General features: G+C 38.8%; 1 protein-coding gene across 1 annotated transcript in view; it reads left to right on the forward strand.

Moving 5' to 3' along the window:
- ALPK1 (alpha-kinase 1) overlaps positions 1 to 21,588 on the forward strand; it is a 94,352-nt gene that overhangs the window by 36,107 nt on the left and 36,657 nt on the right. The window contains exon 3 of the mRNA XM_006872256.1: positions 20,705 to 20,903. Coding sequence (XP_006872318.1) covers positions 20,705 to 20,903 — 199 coding nt within the window. The remainder of the gene's footprint in view (positions 1 to 20,704; positions 20,904 to 21,588) is intronic.

The raw sequence follows: 21,588 nt of genomic DNA on the forward strand, positions 1-21,588 counted from the left end.
TTTAACTTTTTATTGTGAGTTGAGAGAAGGTTTACAAACAAGATCATCAGTTTTACATTCAACAAATCATACACTTTGCTTCTTCTGCATGATTTCAGTCCCCTCCAAGCAACCACAGTCATCCTGCTTCTTCCCTGTGGTTACTATTTGCATTCCACCCACCTTCTCATCCCTTCTCAACTCTGTCCTTAGGAAAATATTGGCCTTTGATTTTGAATGATTGACCATTCCATGTTAAGCATACCTTACTAATGCTGTTGTCCCTCTCTATGTACCTATTTACTGCTTTGCTGAAAATTAGACCATGAGGATTATTTACTTTCTAGACCTTAAGGGTGGTTGAGGTTCATAGTCTCAGGATCTACCAGTCTATTTCTGTTTTTTTTTTTTAAAAATAAATATGATTTTGATTTTTATCCCACATTTTCTTCCACTGTATCCGGGACCCTCTCATTTGATCCCTTTCAGAATAATTGGTAGTGGTCGCTGGGTATGATCTAGTTCTTCTGGTTTCACAGTCATGGAGACTGATGTTCACATGTTCCATTAGTCCATTGGGCAAATTGATTCCAAGTCTCTTCAATTTTTATTGTTCTTCTTTCTTCTGTACATGAAAACACCAATAGCTGCACTTTAGGAGGCTGGTCATGAGCTTTTAAGATCCTAGACACTACTCACCCAAGAAGGATGTGGATTATCTTTGTGGACTGTGATGACAATTGACCATGATGTCCCCTGAGACTATAATCCTGAGCTCTCAGGCAAACAACTCATTGCCTTAAGAAAGTTTTCATCATTTTTCCCTCTGTATGCACTACCACATTCATAGATGTGTTTGCAGAAAAGGCAAATACTTGTGTACAAATATCCTCTTTTAAACTCTTTTATATTTGTAGGATATATAACTATCTATCTATCTAGGTTGGTTTGAACCACAAGGTCAGTGATTCAAACTCACCAGCAGCTCCTTGGAAACCCTTTACAGGGCTGCTATGAGTTGGAACTGACTCAATGGCACAACAACCACAAACGGCTAATGTTCATCTAGAGAGAGAGAGAGAGAGAGATATTAGAGAGATAGATATACATATATCCCACTCTCTCTCCCTTACCCATTCAGCCTATGTCTCAATCCATGTATCTACACACAGAACACAGAACACTGTTATTCCAAGGTTATGTATATATCACTATTTACCTCTATCCCCTTTAGCCCATGCATAACTCCTTTTGTCTTCACCTGTCTTCATCCTTCTTTCTTCTCTCACCCTCCCTCTCCTTGTATATTACCCTTCTCCTTCTTGCATATTGTCCTCCCCATCACTGGAACTCACATGTGTCTATTCTCTAGTCAGTGAGTGACTCTCCCCTCCCACCCCTGGTAGCCATCAAAGAATATTTCTTTCGGTATGAAACCTTAAATTTTTATAATAATGGTCTCATATAATATTTATCCTTTTATGATTGACTAATTTCACTCAACATAATGTCCTCCAGGCTCATCCATGTAATAAAGTGTTTCACCAATTCATTATTCTTCAACATTGCATACTATTCTATTGTGTATATGTATCAAAGTTTATTTACCCACTCTTTCATTGATGGGAACTTAGGCTATTTCCATCTTTTTGCTATTGTAAACAGTGCTGCAATGAACATTCATGTGCATATAGCTACTCATGTCTTGGCTCATATTTCTTATGGATATATACCAAGTAGGGATTGCTGGGTCATAAGGTCTTTCTATATCCAACTTTCTGAGCAAGCGCCATATGTTTTCCACAGTGGTTGAACCATTTTATAGTCCCACGAGCAATGTAGAAGGGTCCCAGTGTCTCCACACCCTCACCAGCATTTTTTTATTTCCTTCTGTTATTTTTTCAGCTTACCTATTAGTCCTGGTATGAGATTATTTCTCATTGTTGTTTTGATTTGCATCTCTTTAATTGTGCTGTGTAATTAAGTACTGGACCACTAGGTTGGTTTGAACCACAAGGTCAGTGATTCAAACTCACCAGCAGCTCCTTGGAAATCCTATACAGGGCTGCTATGAGTTGGAACTGACTCGATGGCACAACAACAACAAATGGCTAATGATCATGAACATTCCTTCATGTATTTGTTGGTTGCCTGAATATCTTCCTTGGTGATGTGTCTGTTAATATCCTGTGACCATTTTTTAATTGAATAGTCTTTTGCTTGTAGAGGTGTTGTAGTTTTCTATAAATTTTAGATATGAAAATGCCATATTTTGTATGTCAATAAATGTCCTACATTGACTGTCTTATGATTCAGTATGATATTTTTGCCATGATTTGGAAATGACTCTCTGGCAAGTAACAGCAGCAGATAAATCTTAATCCTAATCCTTCAAAGTAGAATTTATTAGGCCCGTTTTGCTGATGAAGAGACTATTTTAGAGAACTTCAACCCTAACATAAAGTGTGGCTAATCGAAAATGGAACCCCAGATGATTCCCTCTCTACCACTCCCTCTTCTTACCAACAGTCTTTCATGATGTGCCCTACTTAATAAAACAAACATGCCTTACTTGCAAGAGCAAATACTGAAAATTCTTAAGCTTAGTAAATCCATATTTTCTTGGAATTGGGCCTTTCTTTTCTTTTTTAACTTTTACTATGGTTTGGGTGAAAGCTTACAGAGCAAGTTGACTTTCTATCCAACAATACATGTACATGTTGTTTTATGACATTGATTGCAATCCCCACAATGTAACAGCACTCTGCCCATTTCCTCCCTCTTTTTACCATCTCCATTCATCTTCATAGCCATCCCTTCCTCCTTTATTTCTGGGCAAATGCTACCCTTTTGATCTCATACAGTTAATTGTTCTAAGAAGCTCATACCTCCCTGATGTTAATGTTTACCTTATGGGCCTGTCTATCATATGGCTGAGAGTTGAGCCAAAGGGATGTATTCACTTCCAGGCTAGAAGGATATCTAAGGGTCATTGTCTCCAGGAGTCTACCAATCCCTATCAGACCAGTAAGTCTGATCTTTTTTATGATTTTGAGTTTTGTTCCACATATTTCTCCCACTCTCTATCCAGGATCTCTAATTGTGATCCCTTTCATAGTTATCAGCAGCCATAGTAGGACATCACTAATTCTTTTGGTTTCAGGATCATGGAGGCTAGAATTCACATGATTAGCCCTTTGCACTAATCATTTCCTTACATCTTTGATCTTCTTTGCTCTGGACAGGAAGAGACTATTAGTTATACTTAGATGGTCACTCACAAGCTTTTAAGACCCCAGTCACTACTTACCAAGTAGGATACAGAACATTATCTTTGTGGATTATGTTACGCCAATTGACCTTGATTTGATGTCCCTCAAGACTATGGTCTTGAGTGCCCAGTCCCAGCAACTCATTCCTTCAAGGTGTTAAGTTATGTTTAAGAAGTTTTCATAACTTAGGTTCCTGTATGCTCTACTATATTCATGGATACATTTGAAACATTTACAGATACATATACAGACATAATCTCTGTCAAACCTATATATATTCAGGGTTGGAGTTCCATTTGCCTTCCCATCCCTGTTCTACTTGAGAGTCTTCTTATGTATCCACTCATAGATTATTGTTATTGCAGGATTGGATATGTAATGGTATTTACCTTTATTGTTTTAATTCTTGTGCCACACCCAGTGTCTTCCTGGGCCTTTATCATCTTGTGCTGACCTCTCCCTTACTATATACTGCCTTTTTTTTTTCTTTCATATACTACCTTTTCCTTCACAAGTTAATATTTTTCTACCTTCTAGTTAATGATTTACCCTCCCATTTCCTCCCACTATAGTAACCTCAAAAAAAAAGTCATTTCTCTGTGTGTAAACCTTTTACAGTAGGTACAGTAGGAGACTCATTAAATATTTGTCCTTTTGTGATTGACTAATTTCACTCAGCACAATGGCCTCTATGTTATAAGATGTTTCATAAATTCATCATTATTCTTTAATATTGTATAGTATTCCATTGTGTGTACATACCATAGTTTGTTTATCCATTCATTGTTGATGGATGCTTAAGTTGGATGGAGTTACTTTTGAGTTCAAATATTTCCCATTGGTCTATGTACCAATGTCAGTGTACTAATACCAGGCTGTTCTGAATATTGTGGCTATATTGCAGTTTTTGAGATCAGGGAGTTCTAAGTGCATTGTTTATCTGGAGTCTCTTATCTTTCTTATAAAGTTGATGGTTCGTTTTCCCATCTCTTTAAAGAATGGTGATAGTATGTGGATCAGGATTGCATTATATCTGTAGATCACTTTGGGTAGTATTGACATTTTCACAGTGTTAAGTCTTCCTATCCATAAGCATGGTATATTCTTGTATTTATGTGAGTCTTTTTTGGTTTCTTGCATAAGTGTTTTGTAATATTCTTTGTGTCTCTGATTAGATTTATTCCTAAGTGCTGATTGTTTTAGGTTGTCATTATAAGTAGTATTATTTTCCTCATTTCCTTTTCAGATTTTTCTTATGGTCTTTTTTTTTAGGATTTGTTTGCATAGCACAAAAGATGTTTGCCATTATCTATCCCATTAATCTATTCATTCTCAATCATTTGTCATCAATTTTTTGTTTTGTTTTGCTTTATTATACTGCTCATCCCTTCAGTAAAAACCTTTGAGTATGTACCATGATTATTATTTATTTATTTATTTTTGTATTATCCTGGTGGGATGCTGTAGGATAAACACTAGACCAAAAGGTCAGTTTGAACCTCAAGGTCAGTGGTTCAGACTCAGAAACTCTATACAGGGCGACTATGAATCAGAACCAACTCAACGGCACTTAACAACAACAATAAATGTACATGTACTATTATTGCTAGTCTATATATAATATATTGCCTCAGGGTAAACATATAAGAAGAATGAGATAACTATTGAATGAATTTTTTAAAATCTTTTAATACATTATTAGTATTCAAGCCTTCTTGCTTACATTAAAATTGTAATGGTATGTCTTTAATTTGTTTTTTTAAATCTTGGCTTAGAATTGTGCTTTGAAGATCTGGCTAGTACAGTTAATTTTAATGCTTGGTTTAATGGCTGCCATCATTTAAAATATTATACCCTAAAGAAATATTGTTGTTGTTGTTGTTAGGTGCAATCGAGTCAGCACCAACTCATAGCGACCCTATGCACAGCAGAATGAAACTATGTCCGATCCTGGGCCAACCTCACTCTGTTGCCACACTTGAGTTCATCGATGCTGCCACCTGGCCAATCCATCTCATTGAGGGTCTTCCTGTTTTTCTCTGACCCTCCATTTTACCAAACATGATATCCTTCTCCAGTGACTGGTCCCTCCTGACAATATGTCCAAAGTATGAGAGACGAAGTTTGGCCACGTTGGCCTCTAAGGAGCACTCTGGCTGCACTTCTTCCAAAATGCATCTATTGGTTCTTTTGGCAGCCCATGGCACTTTCAATATTCTCCTCCAACACCATAACTCAAAAGCATCAATTCTTCTTTGGTCTTCCTTATTCACTGTTCAGCTTTCACATTCATGTGAGACTATTGAAAATACCATGGTTTGAGTCAGGTGCACTTTAGTCCTCAAGCTGGCATCTTTGCTCTTCAACACTTTAAAAAGTTCCTGTGCAACAGATTTGCCTAATGCAATACATCGTCTGATCTCTTGACTGCTGCTTCCATGAATGTTGATAGTTGATCCAAGAAGAATGAAGTCCTTGACAACTTCAATCTTTTCTCCATTAATAAGAATGTTTTTTATTGGTCCAAAGAAATGTAGAATGAAATAAAAGACGTCGGTTATGATTGCAAATTTATAAATCTCATAGTTTAATCTATCCACCAGTTATGAAAATTGTTTGTTGAAATTCAGCTCACAAATGGCCACCTTCTTTAGATTCAGTTGCTTATTTGTGCAAGTTATTTAGAATATATATGTGGGGTTTTTTTAAACAAAGTAAGTAAAAACTTATTGAAATTCTTCATCTGCAAGGTTTTTAAATAGGTGAAAAATTTCCTTACTTTTGTAGGTATGATACTTTATTTTACAGATAATATGTTATCTTTAGTACTAAAATCCAACGATAAAAACATTTTCAATCCTCATTATTTAAAAGAAATTTTTAAATATCCATATCTATTGACTGATGTACTGTCATCAGCCACTAGTCATCACAGAAAAAAACTGCAGATTTGAAACAGATTTCTGTTTATAAAATAAAATGCCTAAGCTCTAGAAATTTGACCATTCTTAAATATATTTGCCTTGAGACTTCTGGTTTTGGCAGTGGCAGAGCAGATTCAGGTAGGACAGGCTCTGTGGTGGAGGGACTGAAAATCCAGAGAAGCTGCTTTCATGAAAGAGCATCAGAGCTCTGGATCTAGCAGAATGTTCAGGGCATCAGTTTCCCACAACTGCCAGTGGAAAACTCACGGTATAAAGGAAAATATTGCAATTTAGGAATTGGTCAAGACATGGGACTCCCTCTGTGGCCATTCTGCCCAAACAGAGGTCAGAGGGCGAAGCTACAGCCAGACCAGCACAGTGAACTGGCGCTAAAAGAAGTGCAGTGACATTTGCAAAAGGAGGTGTGGGGGGATTCTACACATTTTTTCCTCCTCTTCCCTTTGTGCCTTCCCTGGATGCCTTCAGGCGGGTGGGTGCACACCCCCAAAAAAGTCCAACATTGAGACCACAGCTTTCCCACGGCACAGAAAGAAAGAGCCCGATCAGTCCAATAACAAAATTCTTTGGATGCTGCTTTTGACTTCTGCCTGTGGTTCCCAGCCCTAAAGTTAACTTGTGTGGGACCCTTTACTCCTGCCTATCCAGTAAGAAAAAAAGCAGGTTTGGCCTGACACACAAACCATATGAACAATCTGTAAAACCCCAACATAAAAAGCTGCAACTATTTCAAGAATTACACTGTGCACACACAGATACCTAACTGACCTTCAGAGACAAAAATAGTAGACAATCTTCCTCCCATTAACTTCTCAATATCTATCTGTGCACCACTATGGTGGTGACTAGAGGAGAAGCCTGAGCGAGTGAATACCCCCACCCATTACTGGAGGCTTCTACGGTGCACACACACTGCCTGTGTAGCAAGGCAACTGGCCAGTCAGCCACAGTTTTATTTTTGTTTCAAAGTGGTGGTTTTTGTCTCTGTTTTTATATTGCTTCTGCTTTTGGTCCTTTTGATCAAACATTTTTTCTGGAGGTGGAAGCTTTTTCTCCTTATGCTACCCAAGAAGAGTCAGCAATTGTGGCCATATAGCCAAGCTACAAACATACCCCATAATAGTCCACCATTGAGACAAGAGCCAATAACAGCTGCTAAGCATTACATGCGAAAAGTAAAGCCTACCTCCTGATCATATCCACCAGGCAACACCCAGTAAGCTTAATAACACAGCAACAAACGTCCAATTAAGCATTAAAAATCCACTTAGCTAATGGAAATGACCAACAAAACACAACAAAAGATCTCAAAACATGTCCCAAAACAGAAAAGAGTAACTGAGACAAATGAGCTGGAGACAGACAAAGGATTTCCAGAAGAGGAAGAACAGGTTTTAGATTTGCCTGAAAAGGAATTCAGAAGAATGATATGGAAACAAATTCAAATGCTCCAAAAAGAGGTGGAGGAAAACAAGGAAGAAGTCAGGAAAGCACTATAAGAGCAATCAAACAAGATCAATACAGCATTGGAAACAATTCAAAACCTGTAAAAAGAGGTCCAGATGATGAATAATAAAATAGCAGAAATGGACAATACATTGAAAGGGGAAAGGGGCAGAATTGAAGAGATGGAAGCCAGCACCAGCGAGCTGGAAGACAAATCTCTCAATACTGATAGAAAGCAAGCTGAAAAAAAGGATTAAAAAAATCTAAAGAGAGCCTAAGATTAATGCTGGATAACATGAAGAGGAACAACTTAAGAATTACTGGCTTTCTGGAACAGGAAGAATGAGAAAAGTCCACAGAGGAGATAGTTGAAGAGCTTCTGGAAGAAAATTTCCCTAACATCTTGAAAGATGAGAAGATAAACATTCAAGAAGCTGAGTGTACCCTTGGAAGGATAGACCCCAAAAGAAAATTACCAGACCATATAATAAGCAAGCTCTCCAAAATCAAAGACAAGGAGAGAATCCTAAAAGCAGCCAGGGAAAAGAGAAATGTTACTTACAAAGGCAAGCAAATCAGTTTAAGCTCTGACTATTCAGTACAAACCACACAGGCAAGAAAGGAGACATATACAAAAATCCTAAAAGAAAAGAACTGCCAACCAAGAATTGTCTATCCAGCAAAACTGCCAATCAAATACAATGGTGCAATCAAAACATTCCAGTATAAACAGAAGCTAAGAGATTTTGTCAAAGCCAATTCAGCACTTCAAAACATTCTAAAGGGAGTTCTTTGAACTGAAAACCAACAAGAACAGACAACAACCGAGATTGACAGGCGTGCCAACACCATCTGAAATTCAGACGACAGATAGAAGAGTCCAGAACAGAAGAAAATTACTAAGGAGCTGGGAGGTCAACTGAAGATCAAAATAATAATAATGTCAAAGAAGGGAAAAATGTAGGAACAGAGATCCAGGTGATGAGGAGGTCAGGTAGATTACAGGATACAACAGACTGTATTAAATGGAGGGAAAAGTTAATAGACTTTGATATTAAGATAACCCCAAAGAAAGTTAATACTTCACAACTTATTATGAAAAGGAACTTCCAAACAGAACAAGCAAACATGAGAACTAAGAAGAAACCGACAAGAAATAGCACAAAAAACACAAACTCAGCACAAGAAAGCATGCCGAACAAAGGAACACAAAAAATTAACACAATGGCAGCAATTACTTCATACCTATAGATAATTACATTGAATGTCAATAGATTAAATAACTTTGCCTTGAGATTTTTGTAGTCTTTTCATCTTTCATTCAAAAATACTCTGAAATATCTATGGCTTGTGATAATATAATCTGTAATGTACTTAACCAGACATATATGAGGTGACTTAAAAGTGTTCATGGAATATAGAATTAAAAGATAATGGAAATTTTCCATGAACTTTTTGAAGTCCCTCATATACACTGCTATGCAATAAACTGAAAATATCCTAATGACAGAGTTCTCCTCCACATCATCCCCTCCACAATGAGGACTTTTTTTATGTACTGTCGTGTGAAATAACTATCTGATATGCAGACAAAGTAACGGACTGGTGTCAATCCATTTTATTGTAATGTTAGTAAAGTATGATTTCTTTCTTATTGATATATTTCCGTTTTAACTTTCATAATTTTCTTTATATGTTGAGATCTCAGAGACTAATTCCCATCAAAATAAGCAATTTATTGAATGTCTATGAAATATTAAGCACTTTATAAATTTTTGTTCCTTAATTTTTTTCAGTAATCTATGTGGTGGTAAATATTATTATCATTTTATAGATGAGGAAGTTAAACAGTTCAATAGCCTGGTCAAAATAGGTAGTATATCTGTGAAGCGGGAACGCCTTTTCTTTTCACCTTCCCACAATATCTCTCTCTGGTAACTAATTTGACTAGTTTTCTCATGAGAGCACTCTCAACAAAATCAGCTTCTTTTTCATATTTATGTATAATCTGTCACTGTTTTTAAAGTATTATCAATTCAATGTTGAAAGTTTTAATATATTTTCACTAATGGTGGCCTTATGTACAACAAAACAAAACATTGCCTGATCTTGTGCTATCTTCATGAAGGCTAGCATGTTCTGTACAATTATTACAGTTACTCTGCCAACCCATCTGATCTGAGAGTCTCCCTCACACTAATCTACTTAACTGAACATTATGTATTCCTCCAGTGACTGTTCTTCTAATGACATGTCTGAATCCCTGGTGGTGTAGTGGGTTCTGTGTTGGGCTAGTAACCACAAAGTCAGAAGTTCAAATCCATCAACCATTCCTCAGATAAAAGAGAAAGCTTTCTGCTCCAATAAAGATTTACAACCTGGGAAGCCTTAGGTAGAGTCTCCATGAGTTGGAATTGACTTGAGGGCAGTTGGTTTTGATTGGTAATGACATGCCCAAAGCAACTGAGTCAGAAAATGATCTGTTGTGCTCCATAAGGTTCTTATTAGCTAATTTTCAGAAGTAGATCACCAGATCTTTCTTCTTACGCTGTCTTAGTCTGGAAGCTTCGCTGAAACCTGTCTGCAGTAGGTGATCCAGCTGTATTTGGAAGACCAATGGCATAGCTTCCAGCATCACAGTAACACACTAGCCACCACAGTATGGGATACTGACAGACAAGGTGGTGGACTTTGTTACTAGAACTGAATTATATTCATTGTAATCATTGTCAGTTATAATATTAATTGGGCTTATGGACCAGACTCCTAACCCTTTCTCTCAGGAGCTCTCCCACACTACTGTTTTGAGCACAGGACTATGACAACTTCCCTTCACTCATTGTGTAAAGCCATGTCTTTGCTCAGTATGTGTAAAATAGACATAGCTTGGACTTAGCTCATAGTTTATGCCAGAAACTTCAAACTTTGGTCAGTAGAATGACAGCATCAGAATTACTTATGGTGTATATGTGAGAAGAGGGAAGCTTCTTAAAAACATATATTCCCAAGTGATACTCCCCAGAGATTCTGATTTATTGATATCCGATGTTTTTGTTGTTGTTAGGTGCCCCCATTCAGTTCCAACTCACAAGAACTTTACATACAAGAGAATAAAACACAATTGTTACACTTGAGCCATTGTTGATGCCATTGCATAAGTCCATCACATTGAGAGTTTTCCTCTTTTTAATTGACCCTCCAATTTACTGAGCTTGATGTCCATCTTCAGGAACTGGTCCTCCTAACAACATGTCCAAAGAATGAGAGATAAAGTCTCACCATCCTTGCTTCTAAGGAGCATTCTGGCTGGACTTCTTCCATTACATATTTGTTTAATCTTCTGGCAGTCCACAGTACTTTCAATATTCTTTGCCAACACCATAATTCAAATATATCAATTTTCTACTGGTCTTCTTTAGTCACTGTCCAGTTTTCACATATATATGAGGTGATTGAAAATACCATGGCTTGGGTCAGGTACAGTTTAGTCCTTAAACTGGTATCTTTGTTCTTTTACACCTTAAAAGATATCTTTTTCAGCAGATGTGCCCAATGCAATATGTCATTTGATTTTTTTTTTGACTTTTGCTTCCATAAGCTTTCATTGTAGATTCAAGTAAAATGAAATTCATGACAATTTCTATCTCTTTTCCATTGGAGGTGGTTTTTCTATTCTTTGAAATGAAGACAATGGTTTCACTCTAAAACGGAAGCACCTGTGCCTGCATGGTCCTTTCAATAGTTCCGCAGGTTTCCAAAGTGTTCCCAGGACAGTGCCTTTGTTTTATTGGAAGACAAGAGATGTTTACAATCCAGTCACCCCATTGGCCCATTCCCTTCCTGTAGAATTTCAGAAGGTAGTCAGCTTTCTTTCCTTTTATACTATCTTTGTACCTTTCTGCTAAGGTGGTTGCATAGATTTATCAGCCAGTCTTAATGTCTTGATCAAAAGATTGAGTGGCTACACCCTTGGTGAAAGTTTGTCCAAGACATATTTCCTGTTTTTACGTTACAACAGAATTTTTCAAGTCTTTCAATTCTGGTTTTATTTTGCATAGCTCATTTTTAAATCCATCTCTTTTCTCCCACATTATACTATAAGTGACACGAAGAAACCATGCTACTACATTAAGATTTGGCTTAATTTTTTCTTCAGCCTAATATCCAAATTCTTTACTTATAAGGTCTATGTTCCACCAAATATTCAAACATAATTCAGACCAAGTGGATCACTTTCCCTCCAGTGTCAAATGACATGGTTATCATTTCCTTTTAAAGCCTCACCAGGAGCACATCTAATGTCCACATTCTAGCAACATTCTATTCATGGCAACAGAAGCTTACCTCACAGCTCTCAGTTCTTTCTGAGCCCTCATCACTTTTAATGTTCACAGTTCTACCAACAGTGTTTTTTATGAAGCACATGGAACTTAAAGAGGCAAGGGAATCTATGAGGGGACTGATGAAATAGCAGAAATATACTAGGGTCAATGGGTTGTGTGAATGTACTAGAAGGGGTGCAGGATTGTTGGCATTGGAAGCAAAAAGAAGGGAGCAAATTGAATAAGAAATAAAGATCAGAGAATGTAATGTTTATATTAAGATTCTGGCTGTGATGCTGTCGAAATGGCAAGTTCTAGGGTATGACCATGAGAGTGGGTGACTGAGCTTACATGAAGGACAAGGCCAATGGAGAGAAGCACATCCCAGGCAAAAAAGACCAATGCTCTAGATGAATCAACAATGTTGAAATCATCAATAATCATGGTGGCCATACCAACCGGAACATTAAAAGTCCCATGGACTGCCAAAAAAAACAAACCAACCTGTGTTGGAAGAAATACAGCCAGAATGCTCCTTGGAAGCCAGGATGGCCAGACTTTGTCTTTCATATTTCAGACATATTATCAGGAGGGGCCTGTCCCTGGAGAAGGATATCATGTTTGGTAAAGTGGAAGGTCAGAGAAAAAGAGGAAGACCCCCAACAAGATGGATTGGCACAGTGGCAACAGCAATGGTCTTAAGCACAATGATTGTGAGGTTTGTGCAGGACTGGGCAGTGTTTCATTCTGTTGTGTATCAGGTCACTATGAGTCAGTGTTGACTCAATGGCATGTAACAGCAACAACAATACCAATAATTCTTCACACACACACACACCGTCTTTATCAAGCAGCTAACTGCATCTTGGCATGGCATTGTAGGATAAGCGCAGGACTGCAAGGTCGATTTGAACCACAAGGCCAGCAGTTCAAACTCACCAGTCACCCCTCAGAAAGCCTGTACAGGGTGTATGAGTCAGAATTGACTTGGCAACACTTAACAAAACAAAACTACATCTTAATGTGATTTGTGAAGAGGGAGCGATAACAGGGACGGATGATGCAAAATGTTATCTTCAACTGCTTTCCAAACATGCTTGATTCTGCATTTTACGTTGGAAAGGTATCTGAAATGTCAACAGATCCTGGGCTCAAATAGCAAAACGCACTGCCATCAAGTCAACCTATAGTGTTTCTGAAAATGTAAATCTTTACAGAAGCAGACTGCCCCATCTTTCTCCCTTAGAGATGCTATTGAGTTTGAACTGCCAAACTTATAATTAGCAGGCCAGCACTTAACCTACTATGCCACCAGGGCACCTGATCTTGACCATAGACCTTCTCACATTTCAGAGAATGGACTAGTACACACCATGCCATTTCGTTCTCCCATTGACATTGAGCAGTGCAGTTCTACTCTGACTTTGGTTTTACTGGTAATACATAACTATGCAGGTGTCAGTCTTTTTCCAATCTCCCAATTTGCTACGCAGCAATAATTTCCCTTTACACTGCTCCTGCCAATTGCGATGCCAGATGGCTTCGGTTCTGAGCCCCCTCACCCAGCCCCCTTGAGAACAGCTGCCATTGTCATTGCTGTGAACACATCATGGCTTTGAACCCATAGCTGGGACCCAAACTTGATGCTCAGCATTGGGAGGGGCTAGCGCTAATGCAAGGAACCATGAAAACAGCACATACTTTTCCTTACTGCTATTCAGCAAAAGCCCTTGGAAAAAGCTCTTTAGCATTTTTCCAATCATCTGAGCATTGAAATCTCATTGTAGAGTTTAATTCCTTTACCACCTGACTCAGCTTCCTAGCCATGAAGTTCCCTTTGTGCCATAAACTCAATTAGAAACCCGTATTTTCTATTCTGGAAAACATATGTGACAAAACAACTGTGTGTGTGTGCCCGTGTGCACATGTGTGCTTGTGAGTCAATCTTTCTAGAAATTCAGCACACTCACTTATCCACAGATGCATATTTTTGTCTCAACATAGTCGCTCAACAAGAATAGCACAATTTGGCAAATATCACCGGACAATCTTCTCCTTAAGCCAAACTCCTTAAGTAAAGGAAGAGAATCCCTGTTCATTTCTGAGCTTGGGTTATACTGTCTATTGCAATAGTAAAATTCTGTTATTTTGTCACTATTTAAAAAGATCATATTTTTGAGTCTTGTGGGATGGAGGTCAGTTGTAGACAAGGAAAACACAAACAAAAGAATCCTGAATCAGATGCCATGTAGACCAATATGCATTTCAAAGGCGCTGCCCATGTAGTCAGTGGGTTAGGGTTTTTGTGTTGTTTTCTTTTTCTTTCTTTTTTGGGGGATGGGGAAGGGAGAGGGGTTCTCTTTCATGTTAATCTAATTGTGCATAACCCAGGCACATTTCACCACATAGGGAAACTTTCTCTTTAGTGTCCCTTCCCTACCACACACTCTGGCCTCCTTTCATTCCTCTCCTTCTGATGTCAGAGTGCTCCCCCGGTGTACATTTGTGGGAGATTCCCAGGATGGTGATGTATTCTACTTTGCTGCTGAGGAATTTACTATCCCCTCACTTGGCAGCAAATGAAAGTGGGTATTAATTTCTCAGAATGCTAGTAGAAACATGACAGAGGAGCTGAAAGAATGGTACCTACCTAAATCTGTATGTCCTGCACAGCATGCCACCATTTCAAAAGCAAGAAAGAGAAGAATATTGAAAGAAAGAAAAGATTCTCCTGAGTTGACTTCTCTGCATTTTGCGCCGTTAGGTTTTGGAGAGAGATGCGAGAGAGGTTGGAGCCCTGAACCGAGCTAAATTATGCAGCTGCAGGGATGCCAGGTCCTCCAGAATAGGATGCTTCGTTTAGATTTTCCACAATGCTATTGAAGTGCTTATTTTCCTCCTGAAGAGACACAAACAGATGCAAACTTCTGTAAACACTTTAGAAATGAATTCAGTGAGTTTGGCCTCTCAGCAGTGCTCAATAGCTGACAGAAAAATGTCTAATTAGTGCAAGTGGAAATAATAGGGCCACTTGGATTTCTTCCATCCTCCTCCAAGTCTACTTTTCCAAGAAACTCAAAGGCCCTTTTGTCTGGCAGGTCACCCTCTCTCAGGCTTTTGTGTTCCAATCTATTAAGAGTAGAAGGGGGGAAAAATAGATTAGGCAATGTTCTCTGCTCAAATATATGGCGTGTTCATGCAGGGTGTAGAATAGGGTGTTTGCAGCATCAGTTTACAGGTGCTTGGGGAGGGATTCCTCCATTGGAGACAGCCAACAGCAACTCAGTCGTGTGTGCTGAGAAGGCTCTGATTCAAGAATCAGCTTTCTTTCACCAAGTGCCATAGAACCAGCTCATTTTCCTTTTTCTCTCTCAGATTCTAGTAACATCACTAGTGAAAAGAAGAAAGCGGTTAAAGTAAATTAAATGTATAACCATTTTTATATAAACCTTGTAGATGTCGTATGTATAGCCCATACTTACCTTTTTACTCTTTTGAAAAGTTGTTTGCCACTTATTTTAGGAGACTATCTACCTATTTTGATATTTTGTCAGACAGACAATAGGGATGAGTGAGCTGACTTCTTTTGCCTAACTTTCTTTTTATCGTGTTCCTTGTCTTATGTGAGCACAGCTGCAGTATGCCCACCTCTATGCTAAACATCCTACTGCATCTCCTCCAATCCTGAAACAGCAATGCAAATAGATAGTATCTTCATTTCATAGGTGAGATCATTGGGACTCAGAAAGGTTAAATACCACCAAACCAAAACCACTCCATCAAGTCATTTCCAATTCATAAAGATCCTATAGGACTGCTCCTTAGGGTTTCTGAGACAATAAATCTTTAAGGAAATAGACAGCCTCATCTTTTACCATTACTTTAACTCAGTAAGACACCAGGGTACCTTCAGTTAAATATGAGGGACCTTCAAAAAGTTCTTGCAAAAAATTCTATTATTTTTCAATTCCATTTTCCACGAACTTTTTGAAGTTCCCTTGTGTTAAGTAACTTGCTCTGGAAAGTAAATGGTTGAGGCAAGAGATAAACCCAGATCCATATGGTTTCATCTCAGATGTGATATTATTGCATTTCTAGAAGTCTGGTCATTTTTTTTAATCATGTTTCATGTCTGCTACTTCTCTACTTCATATATTTAATTTCTACTGTACCTTCTTAAACATACGGAATACAGTTATAATAAATGTCATTGGTAGGTATGTTTCTATTGGTTGATTTTTCTTTTCAATGTAGGCTTCTTTCTTGCCTGGTAACTTTGACTGGATGATAGGTGGTGGTGGTTATGTGCTGTGGAGTCAGTTTCAACTCATAATGACCCTGTACAGAGTTTCCCAGGATGTAAATCTTTATGGGAACGGAAAGCCTTATCTTTCTCCCAAATAACCGCGGTAGTTTCAGACTGCTAACCTTGATGTTGGCATCCTGACTCATATCCACTACACTACCAGAGATGGATGCTAGACATTGTAAATTTTACCTTATTATATGGTGGATTCAACGGCGCTTAACAACAACAACAACATTCTTAAGCTTTGTTTTGGGACTCAGTCAGTTTAAAAAACAATTTGGTCTTTTCAAGCCTTGTTTTTTCAAAGGTTTAGAGTGAGATAAGAGCAGTCTTTAGTCTGCAGCTAATTTTGACGCTCACCAGCCGCTCCTCAGAAACCCTATCTAGGGTCGCTATTGGTCGGAACCGACTCTATGGCACTCAACAACAACAATTAAAGCAACACCCTTCTGACGACTCTATCCAAGCTCTGGGAAATGGCAAGATTTTTCATTCTGGTGAGAGGAAACACAAACTGCTTGAGACTTGATGGTTGTTTCCTCTGCTTCTTCCATTTGGTTCTTTTTCTCAGGCTCTGCGGATTCTTTTCTGCACCTGAGCTGATTAGTATTCTGCTAAAGACTCAAAAGGACCCTCTGAAGATTTCTGCAACTTTGACCTTCTGGCACTATACCACCTTAGCCTCCTCAGATTCCTAGCTCATAGTGATCCTGTACAGGGTTTCTGAGACTATAAACCTTCATGAGACTAGACAGCCTCATCTTTCTCCCATGGATTCGCTGGTGACTTTGAACCGCTGACATTAAGGCTAGCAGTTCATTGTTGATCCTACACAGGGCATATAAATTTCAGCAAATTTATAAGCCCTCTCCACCTTGGGCTTCATGACTATAAAATGGGGAGAATAACTAAATTTGCCCCTTAACAGTATTGTGAAAATAAAATGAATTATTATATAATAACATATATAATATTGAATTATATATATATGAATTATATATAATAATATATAATAAAATGCAATAATTTATAAATGCCTGGCACATTGTTTTGCCCAATAGGTGTTAGTACTTACAATTATGAGGGGAGTAGAGCAGTGTTTTGGTAGGAAAGTGGGTGGTAAAACATTGTCTATGTTTCATGTTTGAGCTAACATGCCCAGAAAACACTCAGTTTTGTGTTGTCTAACAAGAGGAACAAAGGCCTTCAGGCATGACAAACTCAATTATGCCACATCTGCATAACTTGAAATGTCTTAAGTGTAAGATCGTAAGTGTCCATAAGTCTTGAAGTATAAGATCATAAGTGAGTAACTGGAGTCTTAGAATCTTGTCAATGCTCATCTAAGATAAAATCTCTTCCCATGTGAAGTAAAGAAGAGTTAAAAAGACTCAAGGACATAATTAGTTCAGTGAATTAATGAACCGCATGAACTACAACTTCCACTAGCTTGAGACCAAAAGAACTAGATGGTTCTAGCTACCACTACCCAGCTATTTGATTGAGATCACAATAAAGAGTCCTGGACAGCAGAGGATAAAAATGTAGAATCAAAACTAAAATCATAAAAAGACCAAACGTACTGGTTTAATAGAGATTGGTGGAACTCTCAAGACTAAAGCCTTTAGACACCTTTAAACATGAAACTGAATCCACTCCTGGAGATAGATCACTTTTCAGCCAAACCACAGACAGATCTATCAAGTGAGCAATAACATGTGTGAAGAATGTGCACCTCAGAACGGGTGTTATTGTAGTTGTTAGGTACCATTGAGTCAGTTCCGAATCATAGTGACCATATGCACAGCAGAATGAAACACAGCTCTGTGTTGTGCTATGAGGCTACTGCCACCGCTTCTCCACCACTTTGCCACCAGTTCGTTCCCACTTCTCCACTACTTCACCATCACTTCTCTGTTGCCACAGCCCTCTCTTAGATCAAAGAGGTTCAGTGCAGGAATCTCGGGTCCAAAGGATGCACTTCACATCTGGCTCTTCATTCCTGATGTCATTGAGATTTCCATTCCTGCTTCTGAGATGGCTCATTTTAAACCCAGTGACATGGCAAAATTGACCAATCCCCACATTAGAATTCCATGTACCCTATTACAGCCTCAGAAACCCTATACAGGGTTGCTATGAGTCAGAGCCGACTCTAAGGCACATAACTACTACCACCAACAACCCAGTCATTGGTGGGAGCTACAAAGACTAAGACTAGAAGAGCCGTCATTCACTGTACCACAACTGGCAATGTAAAAAGCTTTGTCCTCAGGAAGAGTACATTTGAAAGTAGATTAAGATGTTCCTAGCCAACCCAAGGAGGTGCCCTGGTGGCCCTATGAGTCACATGTTGTGTTAGTCTCAGCAAAATCAGCAGTTCAAGCCCACCAGTCACAGGAGAAACATAAGGCTGTCAGCTCCTGTAAATATTTACAGCCTCAGAAATCCTATATAGGGTGCTATGAGTCAGAATTGACTCGATGACATTGGGTTTGATAGACAGTCCAGAGAGAGGCAGGGCATGCCCTTAATGGAAATTGGGGTACCAGGGTCATGAGTTATATCTTAACTGAGGTGATTGAAGGACCCCATAACCAATCCTCCAAGTTTTATAATCTGTAGTAATGTATGTATCCCAATCATGGTCCTTTTACCACTTCCATAGTATTCTCTAGTGAGCTCTGGTAGCGTAGTGGTTACGAATCGGGCTGCGAGCCGCAAGGTCAGCAGTTCGAAACTACCAGCCGTTCCGCGGGAGAACGATGAGGCTTTCTACTCCCGTAAAGATTTACACCCTCGGAAACCCTGTACAGGGTCGCTATGGGTCAGAACCGACTCGATGGCACTTAACAACAACATAGTACTCTCTGAGGCAGTGATGAATGTCTTCCACCTATCATGATTTTGTGACAATTTTCTTTGTTTCCCAAGTTCTATAAGTGTCATGGTTTTGAATCCTTTGGATATTATTATGGCCACATGCCCAATAATTTGTCTTTGTCTTGTCTTTGTCTTGTTTAAGACCTAACGAAGGGAACTTTATGTAATATATTTTAACCTGGGGCCTGTTTTTCACCAGAAGAGAGCAGTCAACCATATCAGACCCAAACTCACATAGGACTGAAAGTAAAGTTCAGAATGCAGGAAGGGGCAGGAAAGAAAGAAGGACAACTAGAAATGGAGAACCCAGGGAGGAAATAGTTAAGAGTGTTGTTACATTGAAGGAATGGTAACCAATGTCAGGAAACAAAATGTGTATGAATGGCTGAATGGAAAACTAATTCTGTACAATTTCACCCAAGCCAAAATAAAATAATTTAAAAATAAAAAAAACAAAAACCCTACAAGATAATGTTTCTCCATAAAAGTCTGTTTTTTATCTACCTCTCTTTATGTAACTCCCTTCATTTCATGCCTATTTTCTTCTTGTATTTATTAACTAAATATAATAATATATATTAAATGAAAATGTTACCTTAAAAGTCTATATTTTTCCTTAATTAAAATGGAGCTAATAAAGAAACCAAAGCGTTCTTTGATGAACTGATATGGAAATCCCTCCCAGAGGAATGATAACTGAAGAAAGCAAGCAACAGAACAATGTGTCTAGTGTGAGCTCATTTATGTAAGAAAGAAAGGAAAAAAGAAAGAGAGAAGCAAGGAGGAAGGGAAGGGGAAGGCAAGGGTTTCCAAGGAGAAGCTGATGCATTTGAACTGCTGACTTTGTGGTTAGCAGTCCAGTACTTAGCCTATAGCACCATACCAGCACTCCATTTAATGTCTAAACATACACAAAACTTTAAAGGAGTTCTGGAAGAATCTTTCCCCAGTCATTACCAGGGAAGAGTAGGGATGAAATTGGGGAAGAGGGAAAACATTAGGAGTTGAAAAATGACAGGGCACTGTTAATTTCTACTCTGCAAGTTTTTCAAGTTTCGAATTTTCAACAACCAGAAGTATGCATTTCCCATTTATATATATGTAGAACTAATGGGGAAATAAGGAGCTCTGGTAGCGTAGTGGTTACGAATCGGGCTGCGAACCACAAGGTCAGCAGTTCAAAACTACCAGACGCTCCGTGGGAGAAAGATGAGGCTTTCTACCCCCGTAAAGAACACCCTCGGAAACCCTGTACAGGGTCTCTATGGGTCGGAACCGACTCGACGGCACTCAACAACAACAACAATGGGGAAATGGAAGGAATTAAATGTTTTTCTTTTATAATTAAATCACTTTTTTTCAGAGGGAGTTTTTCAGTAGCCTACTAAACTATATTTCATCTCCTTTCTGTAGGTTTTTTTTTTTGTTGCAGATTTTTTTTTTTTTTTTAAATAAAAAATACCTAGAAGACGATGCTTGGTCTTCAGTCTGCCTTCTTCTGCCCAGCTCTATTTCTGTCTGATTAATGATGCTATTTGGATATTCCTTCAGGCGTCCTTGAAAGCATCCATCCAAGCTCAGGACTGTGTTACAGCGGCAGCCATTGTGTTCCTAATGGACCGGTTCCTGTACGGGCTCGATGTCTCCAGCAAACTCCTACAGGTCGCCAAAGGTCTCCACAAGTTCCAGCCAACAACGCCAATTGCCCCGCAGGTGGTTATTCGACAGGCCCGAATCTCTGTCAATTCAGGTAGGCTCACTCCTGCTGGCCTGCCTGCTGGTGCTGAACTTGATCTTGTCTACAGCTCCCTTCCCTCCGGAGCTTCTTGACTTCTGAAAGAAGATCTTGCGGCATCCTAAGGGCCCCATGTACCATCTTTACAGGCCTCCCTTGCTCCCTCCCCCCGAACCCTGCCATCTTGCCCTTCCACCCGCCGCTTTGCCAGTACAAAGGCCCTGGCATAAAGGGTGTCAGAGCCAAAAGCAGTAGGGAAAATTGTGAAAGGGTGTGGAAAATACTAATTGGAGCTTTTGTCTTCTAACAAGTCTGTCCTGCTGCTTTCAAACAGGGGTATCTGAATTGCTATACTTCTGACCAAACGACTTTAAAAAGCAGATTGGAATTCTACTATTTTCTCTTAGTTGCCCTGTCTCTTTTTCTGTAGGGCCACTTAACTATGCTAACAACAGAACTGACAAACCTATTGAAGTAATTTGATTTTTTTTTCTTTCTTTCTTTTCACCACTCAGAACACCAGTACAGTACCTGATTAGATCATAAAGTATCTTTTTTCTTCTTCTTCTCACTTTGAAACAAAAAATGAGACTAACACTCTAGCTTAGTATGTAATTTGGAAGGGGGTTTGATGGGAGGGTGGCTGCTACATAGGTATTATGACAAGGTACACTTCCATAGAATCTTTATAATTTTCATT

Source organism: Chrysochloris asiatica, unplaced genomic scaffold (genome assembly GCF_000296735.1).
Source record: "Chrysochloris asiatica unplaced genomic scaffold, ChrAsi1.0 scaffold00188, whole genome shotgun sequence".
Classification (NCBI taxonomy): domain Eukaryota; kingdom Metazoa; phylum Chordata; class Mammalia; order Afrosoricida; family Chrysochloridae; genus Chrysochloris; species Chrysochloris asiatica.